This window comes from Coenobita brevimanus, chromosome 43 (genome assembly GCF_032717465.1).
Source record: "Coenobita brevimanus isolate Jiangsu-jjx chromosome 43, ASM3271746v2, whole genome shotgun sequence".
Lineage (NCBI taxonomy): Eukaryota > Metazoa > Arthropoda > Malacostraca > Decapoda > Coenobitidae > Coenobita > Coenobita brevimanus.
Genome location: NC_136996.1, coordinates 31,306,003 through 31,333,157, shown reverse-complemented (window position 1 = coordinate 31,333,157; position 27,155 = coordinate 31,306,003). Strand labels below are relative to the sequence as shown.

Genomic DNA, 27,155 nt, shown 5'->3' with positions numbered 1-27,155 from the left:
CATTCTCTTCACATGCCCAAACCACCTCAGTGTATTTCTTCTAATCTTCTCAACCACATCCACATCCACTCCACAACGTTCCTTCACTTCTTCATTCGTCAACCTGTCCCTCCACGTCATTTCACATGCTTCTCTCAAGTAACTCATTTCCACTGCTCTTACTCTTGACTTGTTCCCCTCTTGCAAGGTCCACGCCTCGCTTCCATACGTCAGGGTAGGGATCACAATACTATCATGCAGTGACTTCTTAACTTCCATACTCACCTCCCTATTTCTCATCACTCCTTTCAGTGAACCAACAACCTTCCTTCCCTGCTGTACCCTTTCACGCACTTCATCCCCCAAAGTTCCATCCTTACTCATCACACTACCCAAGTACTTGAATGCACTCACATTCTCCATATCCTCACCATCCAACCTCACTGCACACTCTGTGACTTCATTCTCTCAAACACCATAACATTACTTTTGTTTACATTAACTTTCAGATTCCTCCTCCTACACACTGTCCCAAATTCATTCATCAAACCTTGCAACTCCCATTCATCTTCACTCAACAATACTGTATCATCAGCAAACAGCAACACCGGAATCTTCCAAATCTCACCCTCATTCATTAGGGCCACCCCTACATCAACTGCCCTACCTTGCACCTCCTTTACCTTCCCATCCATGTATATATTAAACAGCCATGGAGACATCACACAACCCTGTTTCAGTCCCACACTGAGATCAAAGAACTCACTCAGCTCACCATCCACTCGCACCGTAGCCCTAACTCCCTCGCACATACTCTTCACAGCACTCAACAATTTCCCCTCCACTCCATATATTCTTAATACCTTCCACATACCTTGCCTATCTATTCTGTCATAAGCTTTCTCCAGGTCCATGAAGGCAGCATACACTTTCCTTCCCTTCTCTAGATACTTCTCCACTAAACATCTTAGAACAAATATCTGATCTACACACCCTTTTCCCTTCCTAAATTCCCCTTGTTCTTCTCCAACTACCTCCTCTGTCATATGCCTAACCCCATCAATGAGTATTCTACCATATATTTTACCAGTCACACTAAGAAGGCAAATACCCCTATGGTTACCACATACTTCTCTCTCCCCTTAATTAAATAATAATAATAATAATAATAAGTTTTTGGAGGAAGTTAATATTACTCAGTTTTCAAAGGAGGTGTTGATGGTGAATTTTAGGCACCAGGCGTGAGTGTTGCGTGCTTACTCGATTATTATGGTGGATTTTTTTTTTTACTGTTGTTGTTTAATCTGCTTAGAGAAGACTGAACCGACTTAAACCTTCGCCACTCCCATATGAACCAACCTACAATGCCCATCTTTGCAGAGTGTATCACCCCTGCCTTGCCTTACCACCTACCATCACCAGCCCAGCCCGTCCCTCCCACGCCTTTCCACCCGCCTCATCCTTTTCCTGTCACCCTCACACTTCTAGGACAGGGCTATTCAACTGACGGTCCGCGGACCAAATCCGGCCCTTGAGTCGTTTTTCAATGGGCCTTTGGCAGACTCGAAAAAATGAAAATAAATAAACACAAAGCAAAAGATTTTTCTTTTTGCTTTTTATTTATGTGCTTAGCGGAAAATGTAAAAGCAAATTACAGTAAATAACAGTTTTTTGTTCCTTGATGTGTATGTGTTTATATAGAGGGGAAAAATGGAGGTAAATAAATGTATGGCCCTTCCATCAGTTTATATGTTTCATAATCCCGCCCTACTCCTAAAGTAATGGAATAATACACTATATGCAACTTACACCTTCCCACTGCTAAAAGTCTAAAGTGAATACAACCCACATTCCGCTTCTGCCCACATTTACTGCAATGTTCTCGGGCATCTATGAACCGTTCAGCTGAAGAAAATCGTCTGACGTTGGCTGGAATAAAATACACGAGTTCCCCCGACCATTAGAGGGTTAATGGTACCAGTATTAACACTCTTAGGCTCCTATGACCCACTCAGCTGAATAAAAGTATTTGACATTAGCTGGAACAAAATATACCAAACTTGCCCCAACCATGACAGAGTTAATGGTGATGGTACACACTCCATAAGTCCCCTGCAATTAATTCTCAGCTGAATAAAATCGTCAGGCATTTGGCGAAATAGAATACGAGGACCCGTATTCTCATCTGGTAAGGAAGCTCCCAAGCACCTCTTCCTTAGCGATTTATTTTTGGATATGGCTTGTTAATATTCTTTTGTACGTTATTTATGCAGAGTATGTCGATGCTTGAAAGATTTATACAACACAGAATAGGATACTAATATGTAATAAGCAAATTAATAGCTAAGGAAAAGGTGTTAGGAAGTTTCCTTAACCGACGAGACTTCGGGGCAAAACATGTCCCCACCGTGAGAGGGCTAATGCAGTATTTACCTAAAAAAAAATTGCCCTCGGCTTTATACAATTGTCCTGCATTATTTGACACAAATTACTAGAGCTGTTCCAATCATGATAAGGTTATGGGAGAAACGGGGGGTAGAAACAAAGGAATGACGAGGTAGGAAGGAAGAAGGAAGAATATATGGATGAAGGAAGAACAATAAAAAAAATAAGATAGAAAGGGGAAAAAATATGACTCAGAAAATAAGGAGAGAATGAAAAGGAGAAAGGAAGAATACGATAATGAAGAAAGGAGAATTGAAATAAAATGCAATAAATGCAGAGGAGAAAATAAGGCAGAAATAATTGTGAGTGGACAGAGGATTCCTAGGGCTAGAATAACGTGTGAATGATTGTGTGGCCAATTTCTCCAGGCACTTTTGTATACTTTCTTCCTATCTTACCTATCTTTAGGTGAGAAAAAGTGATGATGATGATGATGATGATGATGACGATGATGGTGGTGGTGGTGGTGGTGATGGTGGTGAAGCAAGATGGCGTGAGAATTGAGGGGTGTCGCTTCCGAGAAGGAAAAAGGAAAAACTCCTTCAAGTTAGATTTTTGTGTGAAGAGACAGTTGGGCAGCGATACACAATTATCTCTTTTCCAAGAATATAGCGTCTGGTGGGCGAGAGTTTCTTCATATTTAGCTGGCTGAAATTTCCTGTTCTTATTGAAGCTTATTTCACGTTGCTCAGTGGAGAAAAAAACAAAATGCTATGGCTGTACATCTTTTCCATAGCACTTCTTCGTGACTGCCACCATAGTGTTACTTTCTTGTTACAGCTCAGGCTTGTAGCGATGAAATATTTTGCGGAGTAAGAGTAAAGAGTATAGTAATTGAGATGGCCCAGAGCGACTGCCCTAGCAACAGTATGAGTTTGATAAAGCTCCCCTATGACCCGGTGCTCGCCCGCTGCCACCATAGCAGGAATACTAGACTTACCCTCCAGGCGAGCCTTCTCCAACCAGCTTCGGGGTGGAGCTCTTTCTCCAGCTTCTGCCAACACCCCTGAGACGAACTGTAGCCACTCAACCCTCAATAAGGAGACGGCCTGTATCCGCTCCGAAGGTGTTTTCCTCAAGACGGCCTGTAGCCGCTCAACCTTCCTGAAGGAGATGGCCTGCAGCCACTCTGAGGGAAATAAGGAGACGGCCTGTAGCAGCTCCTGCCTTCGTCAGGACGGCCTGTAGCTGCTCCGAAGGTGCTCTTCTCGAGACGGCCTGTAGCTGCTCAACCCTCCTGAAGGAGATGGTCTATAGCCGCTCTGAGGGGAATCAGGAGGCGGCCTGTAGCCGCTCCCAAGGTGCCCTTGGGTCTTCTGATTGCAGCTCCCTCCCCCAGGCCACGGCCAGTAGCCTGCCCTTGGCGACGGCCGGTAGCCGCGCCCCTAGAAGGCCACGGCCAGTAGCCGGGCCCTACGGCAGAAGACGGCCTGTAGCCACTCCTCCGTCGGAAGCCGACGCCTGTTCCCCAATCCACGACCCAGAAGGAGTCCCGGGCCTGGAGGAGTACTGGAGAGGCCCCGTGGTCTCCCCAGGCCTCTGCTCCCTGCAACAGGCTCTGGAGAAGGTCCACCTGACGGACCCCAACGCAGACAACCCTACCTCCCTCACCCCCCACCCCCACCTCCCTCCTCCCCTTCTTCCACCCCCCCTCCACTTCCTCTCTTCATCTTCCCCCTTCCCCACCTCCCTTTCCCCTTTCCCCCCACTACCACCACATGACCACTCCACCCCTCCAACGCCCCCACCTCCCTCCCGCTCCACCCCTCCATTTCCCTCACTGCCTCACCCCCTCTTTATTTCCTACCAGATATGGACACAATGTACACAGTTGACCATTCCGACTGCCATTGTGTAGGGGAAAACCGATTATGTCTCTCTCTCTCTCTCTCTCTCTCTCTCTCTCTCTCTCTCTCTCTCTCTCTCTCAATGGACTAAGAATAAACGGAAGTAAAAGTGAGTTAAAAGCTATAAGTCAGAGTGAAGCAGAGGGCGAGAAAGTGTGTTAATAAATATAGGTGTAGAAATAAGGAAAAAGAAGACGAAAGAAGAAAAAAAATGAAAACGAAAAGAATATGAAAAAGATAAAGAAAAAAGAAAAGTAGAGAAAAAAGAAAAAAAAGATGTAAAAAGAAAAAAAAGGGGGAAAAAAGAAGAAGAAGAAGAAAGATGAAGTAGCAGAAGAAGAAGACGAAGCAGAAGATGAAGTAGAAGGGGGAGAAAGAGAATTGAGAAAACTATAAACACAAATCAAACAGATTAATACACACATCACAACTGGGATAATATTACTACACAGAAGACAAACGTTGGGTCTGGTTAGTACTTGGATGGGTGACCGCCTGGGAACACCAGATGCTGTTGGCATCCCTACTTGTCAAGTGGGGTTGGTGGAGGATTAGTGCCCCTCCCTGTAAAACAATTAACTCTAAGCCATTGGCCACCCCGTCTGGGATACATGGCGTCTGGCAATGAATGAATGATTGAAGACAAAGAATTAGTTCCACCACCTTTAATATTCTATTGTTACACACTCTACAGGAAAACACAAGCAGCATACATCTAAGTCTGACTGGATGGAAAGTTGATACATAGTTAAGACAGCTTTTTGAGTTAATAACTAAACTCCTTTCACCTTAACTTGGCTCAAATCTTCGTCCTGTTTTACCCTATTTCACGTAGCTCAGTGACAGAAGATGCTACAGCTCTACATTCCATCTCATAGCACTTCTTCGTGACTGGCATCATAATCCAGTGTTAACCTACTGTTACAACTCAGCATTCAAGACGGGGACGTGATTTTAGACCAAGTTAGAGTGAAACGAATATAGAGAAGGGAGATACGATATGCTGATTACATTATTCTTAGGTCTGGTTTAGTTAGGTTGTTAGGAGTGAATTGTATGAGTAGTCTTGTGTGTGTGTGTGTGTGTGTGTGTGTGTGTGTGTGTGTGTGTGTGTGTGTGTGTGTGTGTGTGTGTGTGTGTGTGTGTGTGTGTGCTTCAGCGTGCCTATATAACGTCACTTGTACCGGTAGTGTGGAATTAGAAATGTTATACTCTGGTCACATTAACTTGTTCTAAAAAAGTAGTGTGCTAAGATAGCGCTGTGCTGATTGGGTGGTGTTCCTCTATAGTAATGTACTGAAGAAAATAGTGTCCAAAGATAGTGCTCTCCTGGAAAGGTGTTTGTGTGTGTGTGTGTGTGTGTGTGTGTGTGTGTGTGCTTCAGCGTGCCTATATAACGTCACTTGTACCTAACATAGTATTGTTCTGAAAAGAAGGTGTCCTAGATTATTGTCATGGAAAAGTACTACGGTATCTTAAAACTACTGTGTCCCAGAGAAATGGTATCTAGGGTGGGCAGTACGCAGGAAAAAAAATCTCAAACTTCCAGAAACCGAGTCCTGCGATAGTGAGCCATCCAAAGCAGTCACACGAAAACTATTTATGGAAGAGCTGGATCATGGAAACTCAACTACCATAGATCCAGGGAAAGGACTTTTGAGGCGGTCTGTGTGAGGTGTGTGATGGCTCCCAGATGCTGAGAGAAGGTCACCCATCTAGCCTCTTGTTCCTCGGGGGTCAGGTCATCCAATCCCGTCAGGGCGTCAGTCAGGCCGGCGAAGGTACTGGCGGAGTACTTGTCATGCATGCCTGGGGCCATCACCACGTGGCTGTCAAGAGGAAGAAGAAGAAGGATGTCAAAAGAAAGGAGTAGAGTGTCAGAAGAAAGAAGGAGGAGGAGGTCAAAAGTAAGAAGTAGAAGGGAAGCAGAAGGAGGACGTCAGAAGGAAGAATGAGGATGCCAAAAGGAACAAGAGGATGTCAGAAGGAAGAATGAGGATGCCAAAAGGAACAAGAGGATGTCAGAAGAAAGAAGAAGGAAGATGTCAAACGGAAAAAAGTAGATGTCAAATGGAAGAAGAAGGCGGACGTCAAGAAAAGAAAGAGGAGGATGTCAAAAGGAAAAAGAAGAAGGATGACTTCAAAAGAAATAAAAAGAAGGAGGATGTCAAAAGGTGGAAGGAGGAGGAAGATGTCAACAGGAAGAAGGTGGATGTCAAAAAAAAAAAAAAAAAAAAAAGGAGGTCCTCAAAAAGGAAGAAGAAGGATGTCAAATGGAAGAAGGTGGATGTCAAAAGGAAGAAGAAGAAGGAGGATGTCAAAAGGAAGAAGAAGAAGGAGGATGTCAAAAGGAAGAAGAAGAAGGATGTCAACAGGAGAAAGAGGAGAATATCAAAAGAATGAAGAAGAAAGGGGATGTCAAAAGGAAGAAGACAGGGGATGTCAAAAGGAAGAAGACAGGGGATGTCAAAAGGAAGACGGAGAAGGATTTTTTTTTCTTTACGTGTCCGATTCTGGGCAAAGGCTTCACTGCCTATTCCCAAGTCCCAGTAGTCCTCCTACATCTCCACATGTCACCACTTCGGCGCTAACATCCACCGTCCATACTGAATAAATGCTAGGGCTGTCTCATAAAGGACTGGTGTACTGGTATTGGCGGGGGTATTTTTATGACATGTCGGCGAGTCTTCTGGTAGATCAGAAAAGTCTGTTTTTCATGAAATTCAAATCCTTAAAGTGTTCCCTGCCCCAGCCGGGATTCGAACCCGGGTCCATAAGGACTGCAGACCGCCTCTCTACCAAGAGAGAGAGAGAGAGAGAGAGAGAGAGAGAAAGGGGGGTAAACTCACCAAAAATCTGGTCGCCCAGGCAGGCCTCGTGGGTCTATGAAGGCTCTCTCTACCATCATCATCTGGTCGTTCACTCGCCGGGCTACTAGGGGTCTGAAGAAGTAACATTAGTAGTAGTACTAGTAGTAGTAGTAGTAGTAATAATAGTAGTAGTAGTAGTAGTAATAATAGTAGTAGTAGTAGTAGTAGCTTCAGTAGTATTGCTATTATAATATACTCACCTGATGGTGTCTATGTTGGGCAGGTTGGCCGTGAATTCTGCAGTGGTCTGGGAAAACTGATCAACTGCAGCTTGGAAATACTCTGGGATAGACAGACAGGTGGTTAATAGACAGGTATGTGAACAGATGGCTAAGGGATGGATATTCTAACAACCAACAAAGAATGTGATGTGGTGTATGGTTTTATGAAATGTGGCGTTACTGTGCCTACCCATAGAGATATTCCTGGTGGCGATGAGGTCACCGTACTGGGCTATTAGGTCATCATAGGCCGCCGAGACGAAGTCGCCGTACTCCACCAGAGACAGAGGAAGGACCTGTGGGGGTGAGGCAGGGCAGAAGAAGATGACTTAAGACGAGCACCTATCGACTACACGAATGTCAGTATGGCTAATAACCATTTTTTTTTTTCAGTCTTCGTCTTCCCCTAAAACACGACACGCAACCATCCAGTTTACATCCTGGTTCCTAATTTTACTACTGGGTGAACAGGAACAGGGAAGAAGACAAAGATGACACAATATGATGGGGGTGACAGGGGAAGGGAGGGAGACATTGAGAGGAGAAGTGTCTGAAAGGAGAGGGGTGGGTCATGGAGAGGGGACGGGAGGGGAAGAGAAGGCCTGAGAGGGAAGGATGTTGGGAGTTCAGGGAAGGCGAAAGTCTGATGCGGTAAGGGGACATCAGGGAAGGGGGAAGGAAGGGGTCGTGAGTGGTGAGGGAGAAGGGAGGGGTCATGAGTGGTGAGGAAGAAGGATATTATGTTAATTATCAGGGATGTGTAGGGAGGGAGTCAGAAGGTGGGAGAGAGATCAGAGGTATCAGGGAGGAGGAAGACAGAAGAAGAAAGGGAGAGAGAGATCAAGTGGGCTAAATGAGAGGGTCAGAGAGGAAAGGAGGATCACGGAAGGGGTTAGTTTATTTTAATATGGATTTGATATGAATCCGTCAAATCCGATATGCCTGGATACACTGTCATTGAAAAGCTGGAGGTCATAGTCAATGGGAAAAACACTACAGGGAAGAAAATTCCAGAGCTGATCAGTCTGTGTACATGAAAGTAACGATGTGTTATGAATAATTATGCAACTAAAGTACGTTATGCCGCTCAAGTTTAGTTCCTCTTATATATATATATAATATATATATATATATATATATATATATATATATATATATATATATATATATATATATATATATATATATATATATATATATATATACTATATATATATATATATATATATATATATATATATATAACTTCAGGTTTCAAGCTACAACCTGTTACACTATCATACATAAAATGAATCAAACTTTAAAGACAAATTCCAAATCAGTTGTTTTACAGTCGTGTTTTTGGCGTGCTTCGCCACTCACCTTGGCGTCGGCCAAGGCCACCGCCAGGACCGTCCAAGTCTGCGCAATGGCCGCGTGGAAGTGGAAGCCGCGGTCCATCAGTTCATCCACCATGGCGAAGGTCTCGTACAGGGTGTGGTACAGGGACTGGGCGTACATGTCCTGCATGGACAACATACTTCTTGCTACTTCATAATTATTATATTCACCTCAACAAAGACCAGAAATACTTTCCCTAAGCTCTCTGCAGTAGCAGCAAAAACAACAACAACAACAACAACAGGTCTTCGCAGCGAACGAAAAGTTGTCTGTAGAGAAATTACCTGACTGATGGTGAATGGAATTAGACCAACCTGTATACCTTCATCAATATCACCATCATACCTGTTTTCCATGGAAACGTGAGTTCATATATATATATATATATATATATATATATATATATATATATATATATATATATATATATATATATATATATCTATATATATATAAAGCACTGCACACCTGTACCCATGACTAAAGAGTCAGGTGAGGCCGCAACACTTCTCCAGGAACAGAATAATGGATTTGCTCAACCCTATGGATCAGACTGACCTTCACCCGTGTCGCAAATTTGCAAGCCGGCCTTGTCAATATGATATACATACATACATAGGTACTGTACATACTCACCGGACTGCGGGTGTATCGTATATCCAGTGATGGGACGCCCACTTTATACATGAACGACGAGTAGTCACTACTCGATCCGAGGATGTCCACACTGACAACACCAAATGGAAGATACGACAAAAAGGAGTCATAATAAAGTAAAAAATCATATGTAAGGATTATATGATCACTAAAAATAAATTAACAAATAGCCAGAATAAAATATGAAGTACGTCATCGGAGTGAAGTGACTAATCTGCCAATAGCTTCCTTGGTTGGTTAGAAGGAGGATAGGGTGAATACAAGGTTTGGTCAAGAAGATATAGTGCGTGAAACAGAAAATAGTTTCAGAATCTAGTTGCATGTTATGGATGACCTTCCCTTCCCCTCACTTCACCCATACCAATCCCTCCCACCCAAACCTCTCTAGTCACGGACCTGGGCCTGCCTGGGTGAGTGGGGTCGGGTTTTCTCGATACCCATGTATCGTACACGGTCAAACGGCCCGCTGCAACCTCATCAGGATCTGGGTTCGGGATCTGTTAACAGTGAGAAGAAAGACACAGCATCATCACCATCATCACCTTAACCTTCATCATCAACATCATCACCATCATCACCATAACCTTAACTCCTAACCATATATATAAACCAAAGATGCATTAGTCTACATACCTTAGCTGCTGCCTGGAAAAGCTCGTCGTACAAAAGGGGTGCCGACGCGGCATTGAGTGTGTAGTTCCCTGGGGGAGGGAGAGCAAGATTATAGCTCAATGAAATCGCTTGAAAGGAACAACAATGAAATAATAACATAAACATCCTTGTAATGAAAGGGTTTACTACAATAATGTACTCAGGTCAGTAAAGATACCGGGTGGATGGTTACCCTCGTCCTGGGAAGTACTACCTTGAGAGTGACATGGGGCCAAGGCCCAGTAGCTGGCCTTGCACAACATTCCCAGGCGGGGAGTCAACCATATTTACCGAGTAGTTAAACTCCGGGCTGAGGCTACTAGCGATACGCATCTCATATACAGAACTCATCCTCTTGGGGGGCTCTTCCTACTTCCTTTTCCCTACACCTCGTCATGTGGAAGGACTCTGTTCCATCCCTGGCGAGGCGCTGTCTGCCACAGGAATGCCGTGTTTGGTGGTCGGCGAGTCTGCTCGGCCAGACAGACCGGGATGGAGCAACTACAACAACTCATTTCAGTACAATGACGTTCTTTCTATTATATTCTTGCTGCGGCCAAAGAACTTAAACGGGATCACAGCAAAGTAAAAAGGTTAATGGAGGCTGTTGCTGTTTCTTTATCACGAAAAACCTCCCTGAAAAGTGAAAATAACATAGTCTAATGAAACAAGAACAGAATAAAACAAGATGACATCACAGCGAAACACTTAACTGATTATATAACTTATTCGAAGTTGCTCCTCTGTACTTGCTTGCGTAGGGTATTGTGGGAAAAAAAAATTAGAAATATTTATTAGCTGTGATTATGGTGTGTGTGTGTGTGTGTGTGTGTGTGTGTGTGTGTGTGTGTGTGTGTGTGTGAGAGAGAGAGAGAGAGAGAAAGCGAACCCAAAACCCCGTCACTCACCCTCAAGAGCCGAATCTACGTCAAGGTACGCTACAGCGCGGTCCGAAAGCTGCTTCCCGAACTGTTCCACCCATTCCGTAGACCCAACCACTCCATGCTCCTCCGCCGCCCATGAGACCAACACGATTGACCTGCGGGGCGTCCATCCTGGCAGGAAAGAAGAGAGAAGTGAAGAGATGAGGAGGTGGAAAATTAGAAGAAGGAGAAGAGAAGAGGTGAAAGACGAACACTCTCAGGCTTCTAAGACTCACTCTATTGTTATTCTTCCTCAGCCAACGGAATCATCATGATTGACCACTAGGGCGTCCATCCTGGGAGAAAAGGAAAGAAGGTTGTGGATGATTAAATTTTGCTTGGAATATAATACTTTTACTTTAATTTGCCAGAGTTTCGTCCTTTTGCAGCTTACTTCTCATAGTTCAGTGACAAGTTAAGATAGTACTACTGCTCTATATCCATTCCATGGCACTTCTTCGTGACTGTCACCCTAGTTTAACTTTGATGCATTGTTACAGAACAGCACTGAATAGGGTGACATGATAACTTCACATCTACTTAAAATGAACAGCGTAGTGAGAGTTAATATCTAATCATCCCATATTTTTTCGGTGCCCAGGTAAACAGCACGAGTTGGGTGGAACACAGTGGGGTAAGAGTGGGGATGGGTGGGATGCAGCAGGATAAAGATGGGGTTGGGTGGGGTGCAGTGGGGTAAGAGAGCTGCTGAGTGGGGTACAGTAGGGTAAAAGAGGTGTTGGGTGGGGTGCATTGGGTACTGACGGAGTTGGATGGTGTGAAGGGGGAACAGGGCAGGGCTAGGTCCTCTTTCTCCTGTCCCTCCTGCAAAAAGGAAATCTAAGTACGAGAGGAAAATTACCTAACGTTATCACTTTTCTCTGCAGGAGGATCAAGGAATCACGGGTGCACAAGCCTCCTGTGTCTCTAGTTGTAATGGGGTGCATAAAAGCCCGCGCTGCCTAGTGGCAACGTGGGTATCCTTTCCTTGGCTCAGTGGTAACGTGTGCGCTTATGAAAAGCAGGGGATCGAGATCGAATCTCGGCCAGTACAGTGAATAATTTGTTAAGTTTCATTTCACTTATTACATTGGTGGCAGAGGTAGGATGTGGGGCAGGGTTTGGTTGGCAATTTGATGTTATTCCTTGGTTAGCTGACAGCGTACCTGTCCTTACATCCCAGGGATGGCTATTCGGTGTGGTCTGCAGCCTCCCCGGGGTGGCCTCTGGTGCTATGCTACCTTGTGTGTTCGAGACTGACCAAATTAATCACCAAGGGGAGAAAAGAGGGATGTAATGGGGTGTATAAAAGCCCGCGATGCCTAGTGGCAACGTGGGGATCCTCTCTTTGGCTCAGAGGTCACGTGCGCGCTTATGAAGGGAGGGGGCTCGAAATCGAATCTTGGCCAGTACAGTGATTAATTTATTAAGTTTCATTTCAGCTGTTACATAGTTCTTCCTACAGAAACAAACCTACGTTAGTACAGGGCAACGATTGCAAATATACTTGAGTATCCTGCGCCAGTACTCACCCGTCTCGTTCTTAAGCGCTGCCAGTACGCGGGACATCTCCAACATGGCGGCAGTAGCTGAGGACGGATCTAGCCCACCAAACACCCAGGCGTCTCGGTGATTGCCTACAACCACGTAACGATCTGCAGCGACAACCAGAGAAAAGAAAAAAAAAAAAAAAAGGAGGGTTACATTTATGCCTGTCTAATGCACGAGGATGATTAAGCTTCATACGACGGCCAGCTGTTTATATGACGGTACTTGCTACGTTGAAACTTCCCGTAGTTTAGTATTTAGGAACAGTTATATGGACAGGTCAGCATCCAAACTCTTACACCAAGACACCAAGCGAAGAATGACACAGATACTTCTACCATTGTTATTTATACCATCTGTGTTTTCTTCATTCAACATATGCTCAATGTATAGCAAACGAAGGTCAAAAAGCTAAAAGGACAATATGGTATATGTCTCTTCCCGTTTCTTCTAACATGAAATCAAAGGCTAAAGACAGTGAGTACGAAAATAAAATAACAGAATGAAAGTGAAGAACCAATTTCTAAACACACACACACACACACACACACACACACACACACACACACACACACACACACACAGTGCTGATGGTGACAGAGACTGGGAAGATAAAAGAGTCATTTTGCTTCGTCTTGGAATATTTGGTTTTATACTGTATACATATATTCATAAACTCATCGTGAAGGTGTCGACTGGGTGACTATTGATATTCATATTATTTCACATGGAACTGTGCCTGTGGAAAGTTTATTGGAGAAGATAAACCCACTGGTGGCCATTGTCCTTTAAAACGGACGGAATGAGGCATTTTTTAAAAGTTAATAAAGAGAGGTACCCCAGAGTATGGACCCATGAGCTTCGCGACCATGAGCCGATATGCGGAGGGAGTTACAATAAGTACCACTCCAGCAAAATTCCATAAATAGAAACACTTGACACTTAAGGGTTAATACTGCCTGCATCGCTGTTTGTGTTCTTATTAAACTCTGGTAAAATGGTAATGATGAACTTGCGCGACTTCTGGCCCAGGCAGGCGTTACGGGAGGCAAAGGACGTGCTGGGGTTAAGTTTGGCTAAGTTAGATTGAACGATATTAGGTCAGATCAGATTAGGAGACTAAATTAGGTTAGTATGACCAGGTTGGAGTAGATTACGTGAGGTGAGGTTAGGATCAGATTGGGTTAGGATCAGATTAGCAATAAGGAAGCTAACCTGGCTCCTCGCTTCCCTCCATGACCGCGACCACATTATATATAGTGGCAGGCGTGTTGGAGGTGTGCACGTCCATCCTTAGCTTCCACCCTGCCTCTTGCAGCCCAGGACCCAGGCGGTAGGTCAGGTTCAGGCCTCCTTGCCACTCCTCAGGCACCTCAGCTCCTCCCATACGCCTGCAGAGACACCAAGTAAAGACTACGTATGCTAGATCCCACAGTCCCACACCTGTAGCAAGCTATAGCTATTTTACCTTAACTTGGCCCAGATTTTTTGTCCTCTTGCCTCTGTTTCCACGTAGCTCAGTGACAGAATAAGACAATGCTGTGGCTCTACATCGTTTCCACAGCACTTCTTCGCGGTTTGCATCATATTCTCTCCTTAATCTCTTGTTACAACTCGGTATTCAAGATAGAGAGATGACTATTTTGGGCCAAGTTAGAGTAAAACGAGTATAGCACCTTTCCTTAGTGATGTATTTTGTTTATTATGCATCATTACTGCCCTATGTAACAATAATATATTTTGTACAAGCACCAGTACTAACCCCAGTATTTCAGCAGCATCCTCGTAACTGATGGGCTGTACCGGTATCCCGGGTAGGAGAGCTTCCGACTCTGGCTGACGGTATGCATTTTCTGAATACGGGCAGAACCGATCAGACAAAATACAGAAACAAAAGGCTGACAAAATAAGAAACTATATGTAACCGTCTTTTTAAACTCACCTGAGCTTAAGGTGTTTCAGACTAATCGTTTGCACTTTCACCTTCACCTATACATCTATCATACAATTAACACTCAGATTACAATATTAAAATGAAAAACTATACCTAACTCTTATTTGCTTCTCGTATTCTGTATATCAGTTAGGGTCCTACTCTGACCTAGAAAGCATGAGTGCTCAAATCGATTACACTTGGGAAAGCTGCTGCCACAGAACTCACCAATGGCAGGGTAGAAAGGTGTGAGTGGGTCGCCGTTGTAGAGGTGCACTGTGCCCTCCTGAACCCCTGAGGGCGGCAGGTATATAGTATCAGGGTAAACAGCGTCCTGCCCTAGAGGGGCGTACTGCTGAGGGTCAGAGTATAGCAGCACACCTACAGCACCGCGACTCTCTGCGTTGTCTGCCTGTCACCCAAGCACAATGGCAGGTTACATATCAGTGGAGAGGGACACCTTCATGTGGTGGCACTGATACAAATAGGCGCCTCAACTACCTGGTTACACAAACGACTCTCATTTATGTCTCTGTCCCCGGAGAGGAGGAGGATGGACATACCTGCGGTCCACTGGATTGACATCAGCATAACTTGAGGCTACTGCTACTGCCTCTGCTACTACTACTACTGCTACTACTACTAATAATCATCATCATCATCAATCATCATCATCATCATCATCATCATCATCATATACGTCACTGTTTTACATTTCATCCAAAGACGTAGCTCTGTTTCTTCAACTTCTCACATTTCGAATAGGCTACACTCAGTTTTATTGATTATATGATGAAACATTTTGTGTTCTTATTGCACTTGAAAAATAAGCATTCAGTACGTTGACGTCTTTCAGCAGTGTACAGTAGAGTATTATATGTGATACTGTTCCACTTTCTTTAAGACAAAACAAAAAATCTCAGAACAAAAAAAAAAAAAAATCACAGAACAAAAAATTAATGAAATTAAGCTTTCCACCTAACAATTTTGAGTCGAGAAAAATGTTGAGGTGTCGTCTTACTTTCCATGCAGCCTTTATATACCATAATTTTAACCCTAGCTGACTGAAATCTGCAGGGAAACAAACTACAACAAACAACAGACAACATCCAGCTTATCACAGTAGTTTTGAAAATATTGATAATTACACTGCATTTCACCCCAGCCCACACACACTCATCAGACAGCTGCACTCACGCTACAGACAACTCACTACGCCCTCCACAACACGCAGCACAACACATTTCACAACTCAAAGTCACAGACAAAAAACAATTCACAAGATACCTTCCGCAAATCAAAATAATCCACAACCTCCGGGTCATCATAACATTCGACATAATTCACTTCTCTCGACACACAAACCGCAATATACCTTCCATAATATTCAAAACAACTCACAACTCACAACCCACAGCCTCCTACTAACTCACCAACCTCCCCTTCATCCAAACACAAACACATACAAGACAACTTTCAAAAGACAATTCACAGCAAACACACATATCACCGTATCACCTTATCAACCCTCAACACAAGCCATAACACACAGGCACCCAACCCACAGACAACGCTCAACAGACAATACTCAACAGATAACAGGCAACAGAAAACTCACAGCGCAACAGAAATCTCACCAAATGTCCTTCACAGTACAAATAACTCATAAGATATAATTGAAAACTCACCAATTTCCCAGTAAGATAGAGCCTTACCTTAAAATAAACAGACTGTCGGACGTCTCAACACATGTACAGCAGTTAAAAAATTCACAGTATGTTTTGCACAGAACTCCGCTTCATCCACACACACACACACACACACACACACACACACACATACACACTTAAAACTCAGCACATTAATCTTTACCTAAAGACAGCAACGATCATTCTGCTTTCCCCCCCTCAACGCAGAAACACGACTCACAGACAGATTCGCAGAAGACACAGACAACAGAAAGCTCACAATTCTCCCTCCAAAACATATAATAATAATAATAACAGTAACTAGCCTTCTACAACTTACTATATTTCCTCTGAAGATCTCGCCATACCGAGCAATGACCAGCTTACCCTCCACCTCCACACCCAGTTCCTCAAGTTTGGCATAATCCTCCGGACGACCGAAGTGAACGTATACCACATCACCCTGAGGAATAGTGGAGTCTGTGAGGGTGAGGATGATGTGAGAAGTGAGATGGAAAGAGTGAAGGAGTGGGAGTGAAGTGGGAAGGAAATGGTGAGAGACTAAAATGAGGAAATTAAAAAAGTGAGAGGAAGTGAAGAAGTGCGTATGAAATTTGAGAGCTGGTGTAGGATGAGGATGAGGGAGAGAAATGAAAGTTGATGGGTGAGGGAGGAATATGGAGTGACTGAATGAAGGGGATGTGAGGAGTGAGGAAGTAGGATAAAGGAAAGGTGTGGGAAGGTTAACGTTTGGAGGAAGGGGAAAGAGGATAGATAGTAAAGGGGAGGAAGTGAGTGAATGAGGTGCAGGCTTAATGGGAAGGAAGGAGGGTGAAGAGATGAGGAAGTTAAGGTGGAGTGAGATAGGAGGGATGAGGGAGTGAGGTACGAGAGGTGAGTTGGAAAGAATGGAGGGGAGAGGCGAGATCAGAGTAGGGGAGATGAGGGAGAGAAAGCAAGGTGAAAAGTACTGCAGACTGTACAAGAACTCTTGGGGGGGGGGGAGTTAAGGCTGTCTGTGTCCTTTGAACAGTGTGATCATCTATCAACACACTGCCGTCAACGCTTCCAGTAGCTCACCTCCACTAGTCCCGGGGCGGAGTAGCCGTTGAAATTGGGTGGGACTTCTGATGAGGACTCCTCTGGGGCGTATAGGGGATCCTGCCAGCCGTGTGACACCCACACCTCAGCACCATCATCGTCCAACACGCTCACCTGTGGAATGGGGCAGGTAATGTAGTGGCAAATGGTAGTGAGGAACAGTGTCTGTGGTGCTAGCTGGAAATTCCTGCTTATCTTTGAGATGCATTAGCGACTCAGAAACATTTTGTAAACTAAAGTAGCTCTATAATGGGAAAAAAGGCGAGAGAGGCTGAAATATGCACAAAGTAGACATTTAATTAAAATAAGAAATGCTCTGATCATCTACTACTCACCAAGTTAGGTGTCTCATTCTTAGGATACGATAGTAGGACCTGATATGGTACGAGATGGACCTGATCCCACCCTTGTTCCTGCCAAGTGTCCGCCACCCACTGGGCCGTCTCATGCTCTCGTGCTGTACCCGCTAAGTGAGGGGTTAAGGTCAGCTGTCTGGATTTGGGAGAGAATATAAGGATGGATGAATGGATAGAGTGACAGATAGACAGATAGATAGATAGACTGATTGACTGATTGATAGATAGACAGATAGGGAAGGGGATGAGGAGATGGAAGAGATACAGAAAGCAACAGGAACACGAAGGAAAGTGGAAGAAGGGATAAAAGAAGTGGGAGATGGCTGGGAAGGCAGGAAAGAAGGGGGGAGGGGGCAGGAAATGCAGGAGAGAGAGAAGAAAGAGACAACCACGGAAAGAGAAAGAGGAAAGATGGAAAGACTATGAACGGGGACGACAGAGGGAGGGAAGAAACGGAAGATCCAGGAGAGAAACTAACTAAACTAAGGAGAGAAGGAAGGAAGGAAAGAGGGAGAGGCATGATAGGGCGCGAGATGAAGACTTCGTCGCTTGGTAAATTCGGACTAGTGAATTCGGCTCAGATACCTGGATTGGGGAGGGGGGAAGTGGAGGGGGAGAAAGGGAGAGAGGAAGACAAGTAAAAGACAGAGAGTGATGGAAAGTGAAGGGAGGAAAGGGACAATGGAGAATATGGGAGGGAAAAGACAGAGGGAAATGTGGATAGAGGATGCAGGAGAGGGAGAAAGAGATGAGAAGGCAGAGGTGGAAGGAAAGAGGAATGGAAACGAAGGACGAGACAGGGAGACATAGCCAAGTGAAGGAAGTGTTATCTGAAATATAATGATTTTCAGCTGGCTCTCCTAAGCTAAGTAGTAGTAACAGCAGCAGCAGCAGTGTAAGTAGTAGTAGCAACAGCAGCAGCAGTAGTGTAGGACTACATAATAGATAGATTCACCTATCAGCTTAGGAGACATTGTTTACGGAGTCATTCATACGAGAGACAATAAATTATCCCCTAAATTTGAGGGCCCATACAGAGTAATTAACATACAAGCAAACAAAGTTTTAATTAGGTCACTTTCAAGTGGCGAGGAAAAACAAGTTCATATTGACCATTTAAAACGAGTTTCAAGGGAATTATCACATAATTATTCAGCCTCGGTTTTTACCGAACAGGTGAACGTACCTCAAGAAACCAAGCAAGAACACAACAATGATTACAAAAAGAAATTAAGGTCATATACCAAACAATCGAACATAGGTGCAACAATTCCAATGAAATCTACAGTACATCATTTACGAGAATTAAATATCAATTTAAACTCGTTCTATAAATGAAATAGCCAACCGTAACGCACATCATCACTATCATCAACCACAGCTTTATAGGGAATTAATAGATTTTTTTTTTTCGGTAGGTTACGATGAAGGGACTAATGCTATGGATTCTCCTATACATAGTAAGAGTATATGCGCACCTAGACCCCAAGCATATAGTACGACAAGGATGCCTCATAGCTCCAACGGCCACGACTACAATCGTCAAGGACGTCATGAGTACTGAAATAAGTCTAGATTACTTGTATGACTTACCTACTTATGTAGAAAGACTTGCGACGCCGATGCGAACTCTGGACTTCAAGATAGGGAATTATGTTTCACAAGCACATAACACCAAGGAAGTGGATGAAATGGTGAAGTTAGCGAAATGGAAACTAGAACAGGCGAAGTCAACTATGCTCGTCATGATCCAAGATCTCCCATCTTATGGAACGGAGGTACTGAGCGACAGGAACAATATCACACGTACTCGCCAAAAGCGCGGTTTGTTCGATCTGGGCGGCGCAGTTCTTGGGAACATCTTTGGATTGGCTACAGAGGATGACCTTAAAGAAATAAACAACAAATTTAATAAGATAGCTCAGGTACTAACATACCAAGATAAATTCATCACAGGACAGAACTCGGCAATGAAGACAATTGTGAAAAATCTGAAACAAGCAGAAAACGTAGCTCTCGAGAGTGTAGATAAAATAAATGACTTAGAGGGCAACGTTACTCTTTTCCAGCACTTCTCCATCATCACAGAACATATTGACACGATTCTACTACAATTAGAGAACACTAGAGATCATTTCAGGGCACTTATGCAAGGAATTTCGAATGCTGGTGATGGCAAGATCACAAATGACTTACTCCCAGTTCATGAGCTACGTCAGATAGTTAGTCAAGGCATACATAAACATAAATTGAAGCCATTGTTCAGCAGTAGGGAATTTATGCAATATTACCCGTACTTAGAAGCAACACTAACACCAACATCAGTGATAGTTCATGTACCATTCATCACGGAAGACCTGTTCACAGTATACCAAATACACCCCTTCCCCTATAGAAACAACAACACTTTGGTCATCATCAACATCAACACAGACACCGAACTCATCATGGTCTCCAAGAGACGAGACACTGTCACTTTCGCAAGTGAGTCAACGATTGAGCGAAAGTGCCGCACATCCTTACATGCTGTTCATCTTTGTCCTGCGTACATTTTCACGTTTCAGCCTACTGATACGGTCCCTTGTGAAATGGCTATCATCAGCAATAACAATATTCATCATCATTGCAACTTCACTTTTGCTCCAGATAAACTTGTACACCATCATCGCATTGGACACTCGCAGTTTTTTTATTTCCCTCATAACACATCAGTTTACATAGTCTGTCCAGATATACCACCATCTCATACATCAGCCTCAGGATTATACATAGCACCAGACTACTGTGCGGTATTTACACCATCCATGTCTACTTTTTCCACCATCAATCACTACGCCATTATCAACCATACACACAAACATTTCCACCCACTGCCTAATATGAACTTAAACATGAGCACAAGTATTAAGCTGACTTCACCTAAGTTTGAAACTATGCAGCTGATCAATGAAACAATGAAGCCCTGGGAAGATTTGAGTTTGAGTATGTTCAACCCATATTATGTGTATAGCCAAGCACCTTCTGTCTTTATAATCATCTGCATTGTAGATGCAGTATTGCTGTTGGCAATGCACAGAATGCATGCAAGAATTGCTAATTTGGAGTCATTGTTTAGTGGGGGGAGAGTTAACATCACAGTTAACCACCCTGAATGAAGTGTATATATTTTGTATATAGTATTAATTATATATATATATATATATAAAAATAAATGATAATAATAATACAAAGAAGAATGACCCATATATGACAGACCAGTACCATTATCTTTGAATGAAATATTAATAACTCTTACAATAATCTTAATTTTAAACTATTTTTATTCTTGCATGTATGCATTTCACTATAATATCCCAAGTACATACTGTATTACAGTTAAATAATTTACTTTAATGCATTTATTCAAATATGTATACAACTTATTTAAAATGTAATATTACTGAATAATCACTATTTACTATGAATAATATATGTATACAATATTCATACAATTATGTTACTTTACAATATTATGTATTTCACTTAATTAGCTTATAAGTTCATTATAATGTGTATGTAGTATGTATTAATATGTTATAACTATTAAATGTCGATGGTACGCCATTTTCGCGCGGCCGAGCAAATGTAGGACTACATAATAGATAGATAGATAAATAGATAGATAGAGAGACAGATAGAAGCAGGAAGTCAAATGATGAGAAGGTGTTGTGTCTGCGAGAATCGAGCAGTGCTAAGCATGCTTACACACTCTTAACACTGAGGAAAGCTGACGACAGCGGCCAGTAAGGAGATGATGCAGTTAGCTGTCAGCAGTCCTCTCGTGAACAAAGATCCACGAGGAACACACGTGACACACCCCTGCTACACCAGATTTTAGGAAAGAGAGAGTAGAAGGAGACAAGCGACCCTAGAGAGAGGTCGAGACGGAGATTAGCCTTAGAACAGAAAGAGAGAGAGATAGCGAGACAGGGAGGTAGCTACCCGGGACTTATACTCTTCCCATAGAGAGACCTGTTTAATATTTCCAAGACAAATAAAAATAGTCCCATACTATTCTTTACCTCTCCCGTCACTACATGACATCTGGTGGGGAAACTACTACAAGATATAAAAGCCGCTCGACCACAAGTCTAAAATATACTTCTCTACAAGTAACTACAAAGTCTTTATGACAGTAGTAGTAGTTGTTGTTGTTGTTGGCGGTAGTGTTGTAGTAGTAGTAATAGTAGTAGTAGAGTAGTAGTAGTTGTAGTAGTAGTAGTAGTAGTTGTTGTTGTTGTTGTAGTTGTAGTAGTAGTAGCAATAGTAGTTTAGCGGTGGCAAATATAATATCCAAAAATCGTTCACATGGATGAGATGCGAATAAAAAAATAAAAAAACGACCATTATTAAATTTAATCAAAATTTCTCTCTCCATGTGTTTAATAAAATATCAGGTGTTGTCGATTTCTTCAGGACATGAGTCAGAGACAAAAGTTTATACATATATATATATATATATATATATATATATATATATATATATATATATATAGATAGATAGATAGATAGATAGATAGATAGATAGATAGATATAGATATAGATAGATAGATAGATAGATACTGTATATATATATATATATATATATATATATACATATGTGTGTGTGTGTGTGTGTGTGTGTGTGTGTGTGTGTGTGTGTGTGTGTGTGTGTGAATGGATTAATAAATGACATGATGATGATGATGATCATGATCATGATAATGATAATAATAATAATCATCATCATCATCATCATCATCATCATCATAATGATGATAATAATAATAATAATCTATCTCAATTGCCAGACGCCTTGCTTCAGTATGGGGTGGCCAAAAACGAATCGCCTTCACGTCTTTGTGTCCTCTGCCAGTTGTCTGCCCTCCCTCCAACTCATACATACCTTTCTCACAAGTCTCACCACACCATCCCCCAGTATCATCTTTGGTCTCCCTCTCTTACTCTCTCCTCCAGCTCGCTCACAAACACTCTTCTAGTCAATCTCTCATTGCCACATGGCCAAACCATCTCAGTGGTAGCGCTAGCACTTCACGACCGTATATTAGGATTGGCAGTTCGAGCCCCCACAAGAGTAGCGCACATCTGGTGAGAGACGTAGTGACTGCTCCATAGATCTGTCCTTGTCCTACAGAGATATATGGTCCATAGGTCTTGGCTTGGGGGAAAAATTCTTAACATTTTCAGTCACAATCACATCAACACCACAATGCTTCATCGCTTCCTCATTTGTCTGTTTATCTCTCCATGTTGCACCACATGCTCCTTTCGTATAACTCATTCCACTCCTCTCACTCTTGACTTGCGTCCTTCCAACAGGATTCAATCTTCACTTCCGTATGCTAGAATGAGGATCAAAGTACTGTCATGCAGCGGCTATTTTACTTCCATGCTAAGTTCCCTCATCCTTATCAGTACTCTCAGTGAGCCAGCAACTTTTCTACTCTGTTGTACACTTTCAAGCATTTCATCCTCTAAGCTCTCATCCTCATTCATTAAACTACCTAAGTACATGAATCACTCACATTCTCCATTTCCCCACCATCCAGCCTTACTGTGTATGGTGACGTCGTTTCTCCCAGAGACCATGACTTTGTCCTCGTCTACATTCGTTTTTAGATTCCGTTTGCTACACTCACTCCCAAACCCACTCACCAAGCCTCCCTTTACTAACCTGAGATAATCCCTTATTTGATCCGGATCTACGTTGTCAATAATGAACTGATCCACTGTCTCTCTCTGCTGCTCCCTCACACCCACGCCCACACCCAAGACCGCGCCCACCACCACCACCAAAGCTATCCACATGCACCCAGCCATCACTCACACTCCACACTGGCTGACAAGGTAATGAGTGAGATGGGAAGGTGGAAAAGAGAGGTGGATAGGGAGAGAGAGCTTGGGAGGAAGGGAGATACAAAAAAGGGGGAGAGAGAGGGAGAAAGGGAAGGTTGGAGGGAGTGATATAGGAGAGAAAGGGGGGGGAGATACACGACAGACAGACAGACACACACACACACACACACACACACACACACACACACACACACACACACACACACACAGATAGACAAACCGACAAAGTGTATGGGGGGATGTTGTTAATGTGTATGTGTGACAATGGTACACAAGATAAAAAATGTGTGTGTGTGTGTGTGTGTGTGTTGCGTGTGTGTGTGCGCGCGCTAACATTTGTCCATCTTCCCACACATAAACGCAGTCACACTTTTTTTTTTTTTTTTTACGTGTCCGACTCTGGGCAAAGGTTTCATGGCCCATATCTCGGGGACAGTGACCTATCCCAAGGCCTAGTAATCCTCCTACACCTCCACATGTCACCACTCCGGCGCTAACACCCACCATCCATATTGAATACATGCTAGGGCTGTCTCATACAGGACTGGTGTATTGGTATTAGCGGGGGTATTTTTACAACATGTCGGCGGGTCATCAGGTAGATCAGGAAAGTCTGTTTTTTTTTTTTTAGGAAATTCAGATCCTCAAACTGTTCCCTGCTCCAGCCGGGATTCGATCCTGGGTCCATTAGGACTGCAAGCCGCCTCTCTACCGAGTCAGCCACCGCCTCCCCCTAAAATATCAAAAGTCCAAAGAACAGGACGAGATACTGAGTCACGTTGTTGTTGCTGATGTTATTTTTATTGTTGTTATTGTTGCTAATGCCAGACGATTTTATTGAACCTGAAGGAGTTGTTGCAGGAGGGTTAAGACGGCCAGACTAATTGCTTGCAGTTCTAAAAATCCCCCTCCCCCAGACTGAATCAAAATCGTCTGGAGATATTTGGAACAAAAATAATAATAATAATAATAATAAGAAGAAGAAGAAGAAGAAGAAGAAGAAGCTGAAGTTTTTGGAGGAAGTTAATATTACTCACTTTTCAAAGGAAGTGTTGATGGTGAATTTTAGGCACCAGGCGTGAGAGTGTCGCGTGCTTACTCGATTATGGTGGATTTTTTTTTTTTTTTTTTTTTTTACTGTTGTTTAATCTGCTTAGAGAAGACTGAACCGACTTAAACCTTCGCCACTCCCATATGAACCAATCTACAATGCCCATCTTTGCAGAGTGTATCACCCCTGCCTTGCCTTACCACCTACCATCACCAGCCCAGCCCGTCCCTCCCACGCCATTCCACCCGCCTCATCCTTTTCCTGTCACCCTCACACTTCTAGGACAGGGCTATTCAACTGACGGTCCGCGGACCAAATCCGGCCCTTGAGTCGTTTTTCAATGGGCCTTTGGCAGACTCGAAAAAATGAAAATAAATAAACACAAAGCAAAAGATTTTTCTTTTTGCTTTTTATTTATGTGCTTAGCGGAAAATGTAAAAGCAAATTACAGTAAATAACAGTTTTTTGTTCCTTGATGTGTATGTGCTTAAATAGAGGGGAAAAATGGAGGTAAATAAATGTATGGCCCTTCCATCAGTTTATATGTTTCATAATCCCGCCCTACTCCTAAAGTAATGGAATAATACACTATATGCAACTTACACCTTCCCACTGCTAAAAGTCTAAAGTGAATACAACCCACATTCCGCTTCTGCCCACATTCACTGCAATGTTCTCGGGCATCTATGAACAGTTCAGCTGAATAAAATCGTCTGGCGTTAGCTGGAATAAAATACACGAGTTCCCCCGACCATTAGAGGGTTAATGGTACCAGTATTAACACTCTTAGGCTCCTATGACCCACTCAGCTGAATAAAAGTATTTGACATTTGCTGGAACAAAATATACCAAACTTGCCCCAACCATGACAGAGTTAATGGTGATGGTACACACTCCATAAGTCCCCTGCAATTAATTATCAGCTGAATAAAATCGTCTGGCATTTGGTGAAATAGAATACGAGGACCCGTATTCTCATCTGGTAAGGAAGCTCCCAAGCACCTCTTCCTTAGCGATTTATTTTTGGATATAGCTCGTTAATAATCTTTTGTACGGTACGTTATTTATGCAGAGTATGTCGATGCTTTTAAGGATTTATATAACACAGAATAGGATACTAAGATGTAATAAGCAAAATAAATAGCTAAGAAATTTGGGGCAAAAGCTGTCCCCACCCTGAGAGGACTAATGCGGTATTTACCTTAAAAATTTGCCCTCGGCTTTATACAATTGTCCTCCATTATTTGACACAAATTACTAGAGCTGTTCCAATCATGGTAAGGTTAAGGGAGAAATGGGGAGTAGAGACAGACAAAGGAATGACGAGGTTAAGAAATAATGTGATAGGAAGGAAGAAGGAAGAACATATTATAAGGATGAAGGAAGAACAATAAAAAAAAATAAAAAGGGGAAAAAATATGACTCAGAAAATAAGGAGAGAATGAAAAGTAGAAAGTATGAATACGATAATGAAGAAAGAAGAATTAAATAAAATGCAATAAAGACAGAGGAGAAAATAAGGCAGAAATAATTGTGAGTGGACAGAGGATTCCGAAGGCTTGAATAACGTGTGAATGATTGTGTGGCCCATTTCTCTAGGCACTTTTGTACACTTTCTTCCTACCTTACCCATCCTTAGGTGAGAAAAAAGTGATGATGATGATGATGGTGGTGGTGGTGGTGAAGCGAGATGGCGTGAATCACGGAAGAGTATCGCTTCTGATGAGAGAGAAAAAAAGCCCTTCCAATTAAATCAGTGTGTGAGGAGACAGTTGGGCAGAGATAAGCAATTATTTCTTTTCCCACGATATGGCGTCTGGTGGTCTAGAGTTTTTTTATATTTAGCTGGCTGAAATTTCCTGTTCTTATTGAAGCTTTTTTCGCGTTGCTCAGTGGCGAAAAATAAAATGCTATGGCTGTACATCTCTTCCAATGCACTTCTTCGTGACTGCCACCATATTCTAGTGTTAATTTCTTGTTACAGCTCAGGCTTTTAAAGGTGAAATTTTTGGCCAAGTAAGAGTAAAAACAGTATGGGCTAGTAATTAGGATGGCCCAGAGTGACTCCCTTGCAACACGTATGAGTTTGAATACCCAAGAGGTGACTGGCAATTTTTTGATCATTTAAAACAGAATCGCCAGGGGAAAAAGGGCGATTATCTACCTTTAAATATACTTGATTGTGATAGCCAAGAGTCTGGCCCCTACCTTGAAAGGAGTACCCGGTAATATAAGACTGGCATATTTTTATCCAAGACACATCACACATCATCATTATCATCATTATCACTGTATCATCATTATCACTGTATCATCATCATCATATTTATCACTATCATCATCATCGTCATCATCATCATCATCATCACCCCAGCTCATATGCCAATCTAAAATAAGTAATGACACGTGAAGGTGCGTGACGCGTAAAACTGCTGGGCCTCAATGAACAGATTTTTAATTCTATACAGTCTCTCTCTCTCTCTCTCTCTCTCTCTCTCTCTCTCATAAAATGGGGAAGGGATGTAGGTGGGAGGGTGTAGGCAGGAACGGTGTAAGTGGGAGTGTGTAAGTGGGATGTGAAAGTGTGAGAGTGTTAAGTGGGATGGTGT

General features: G+C 42.9%; 2 protein-coding genes across 2 annotated transcripts in view; both read right to left on the bottom strand.

Annotated features, from left to right (window-relative positions):
• LOC145397774 (glutamate carboxypeptidase 2-like) overlaps window positions 1-8,880 on the bottom strand; it is a 19,663-nt gene extending 10,783 nt beyond the window's left edge. The window contains exons 1-4 of the mRNA XM_080270797.1: window positions 8,725-8,880; window positions 7,553-7,658; window positions 7,342-7,423; window positions 5,983-6,100 (exon numbers count right to left, since the gene is read on the bottom strand). Of these exons, the coding sequence (XP_080126923.1) occupies window positions 5,983-6,100; window positions 7,342-7,423; window positions 7,553-7,658; window positions 8,725-8,880 (462 nt within the window). The remainder of the gene's footprint in view (window positions 1-5,982; window positions 6,101-7,341; window positions 7,424-7,552; window positions 7,659-8,724) is intronic.
• The window catches only part of LOC145397872 (glutamate carboxypeptidase 2-like), a 41,221-nt gene extending 17,762 nt beyond the window's left edge, over window positions 1-23,459 (bottom strand). Inside the window, exons 1-11 of the mRNA XM_080270906.1 lie at window positions 23,314-23,459; window positions 17,579-17,735; window positions 17,223-17,357; window positions 16,483-16,605; window positions 14,683-14,866; window positions 14,284-14,374; window positions 13,737-13,912; window positions 12,506-12,628; window positions 10,959-11,105; window positions 10,033-10,100; window positions 9,796-9,896 (exon numbers count right to left, since the gene is read on the bottom strand). Coding sequence (XP_080127032.1) covers window positions 9,796-9,896; window positions 10,033-10,100; window positions 10,959-11,105; window positions 12,506-12,628; window positions 13,737-13,912; window positions 14,284-14,374; window positions 14,683-14,866; window positions 16,483-16,605; window positions 17,223-17,357; window positions 17,579-17,735; window positions 23,314-23,459 — 1,451 coding nt within the window. The remainder of the gene's footprint in view (window positions 1-9,795; window positions 9,897-10,032; window positions 10,101-10,958; window positions 11,106-12,505; window positions 12,629-13,736; window positions 13,913-14,283; window positions 14,375-14,682; window positions 14,867-16,482; window positions 16,606-17,222; window positions 17,358-17,578; window positions 17,736-23,313) is intronic.
• Between the last annotated feature and the right edge of the window lie 3,696 nt (window positions 23,460-27,155).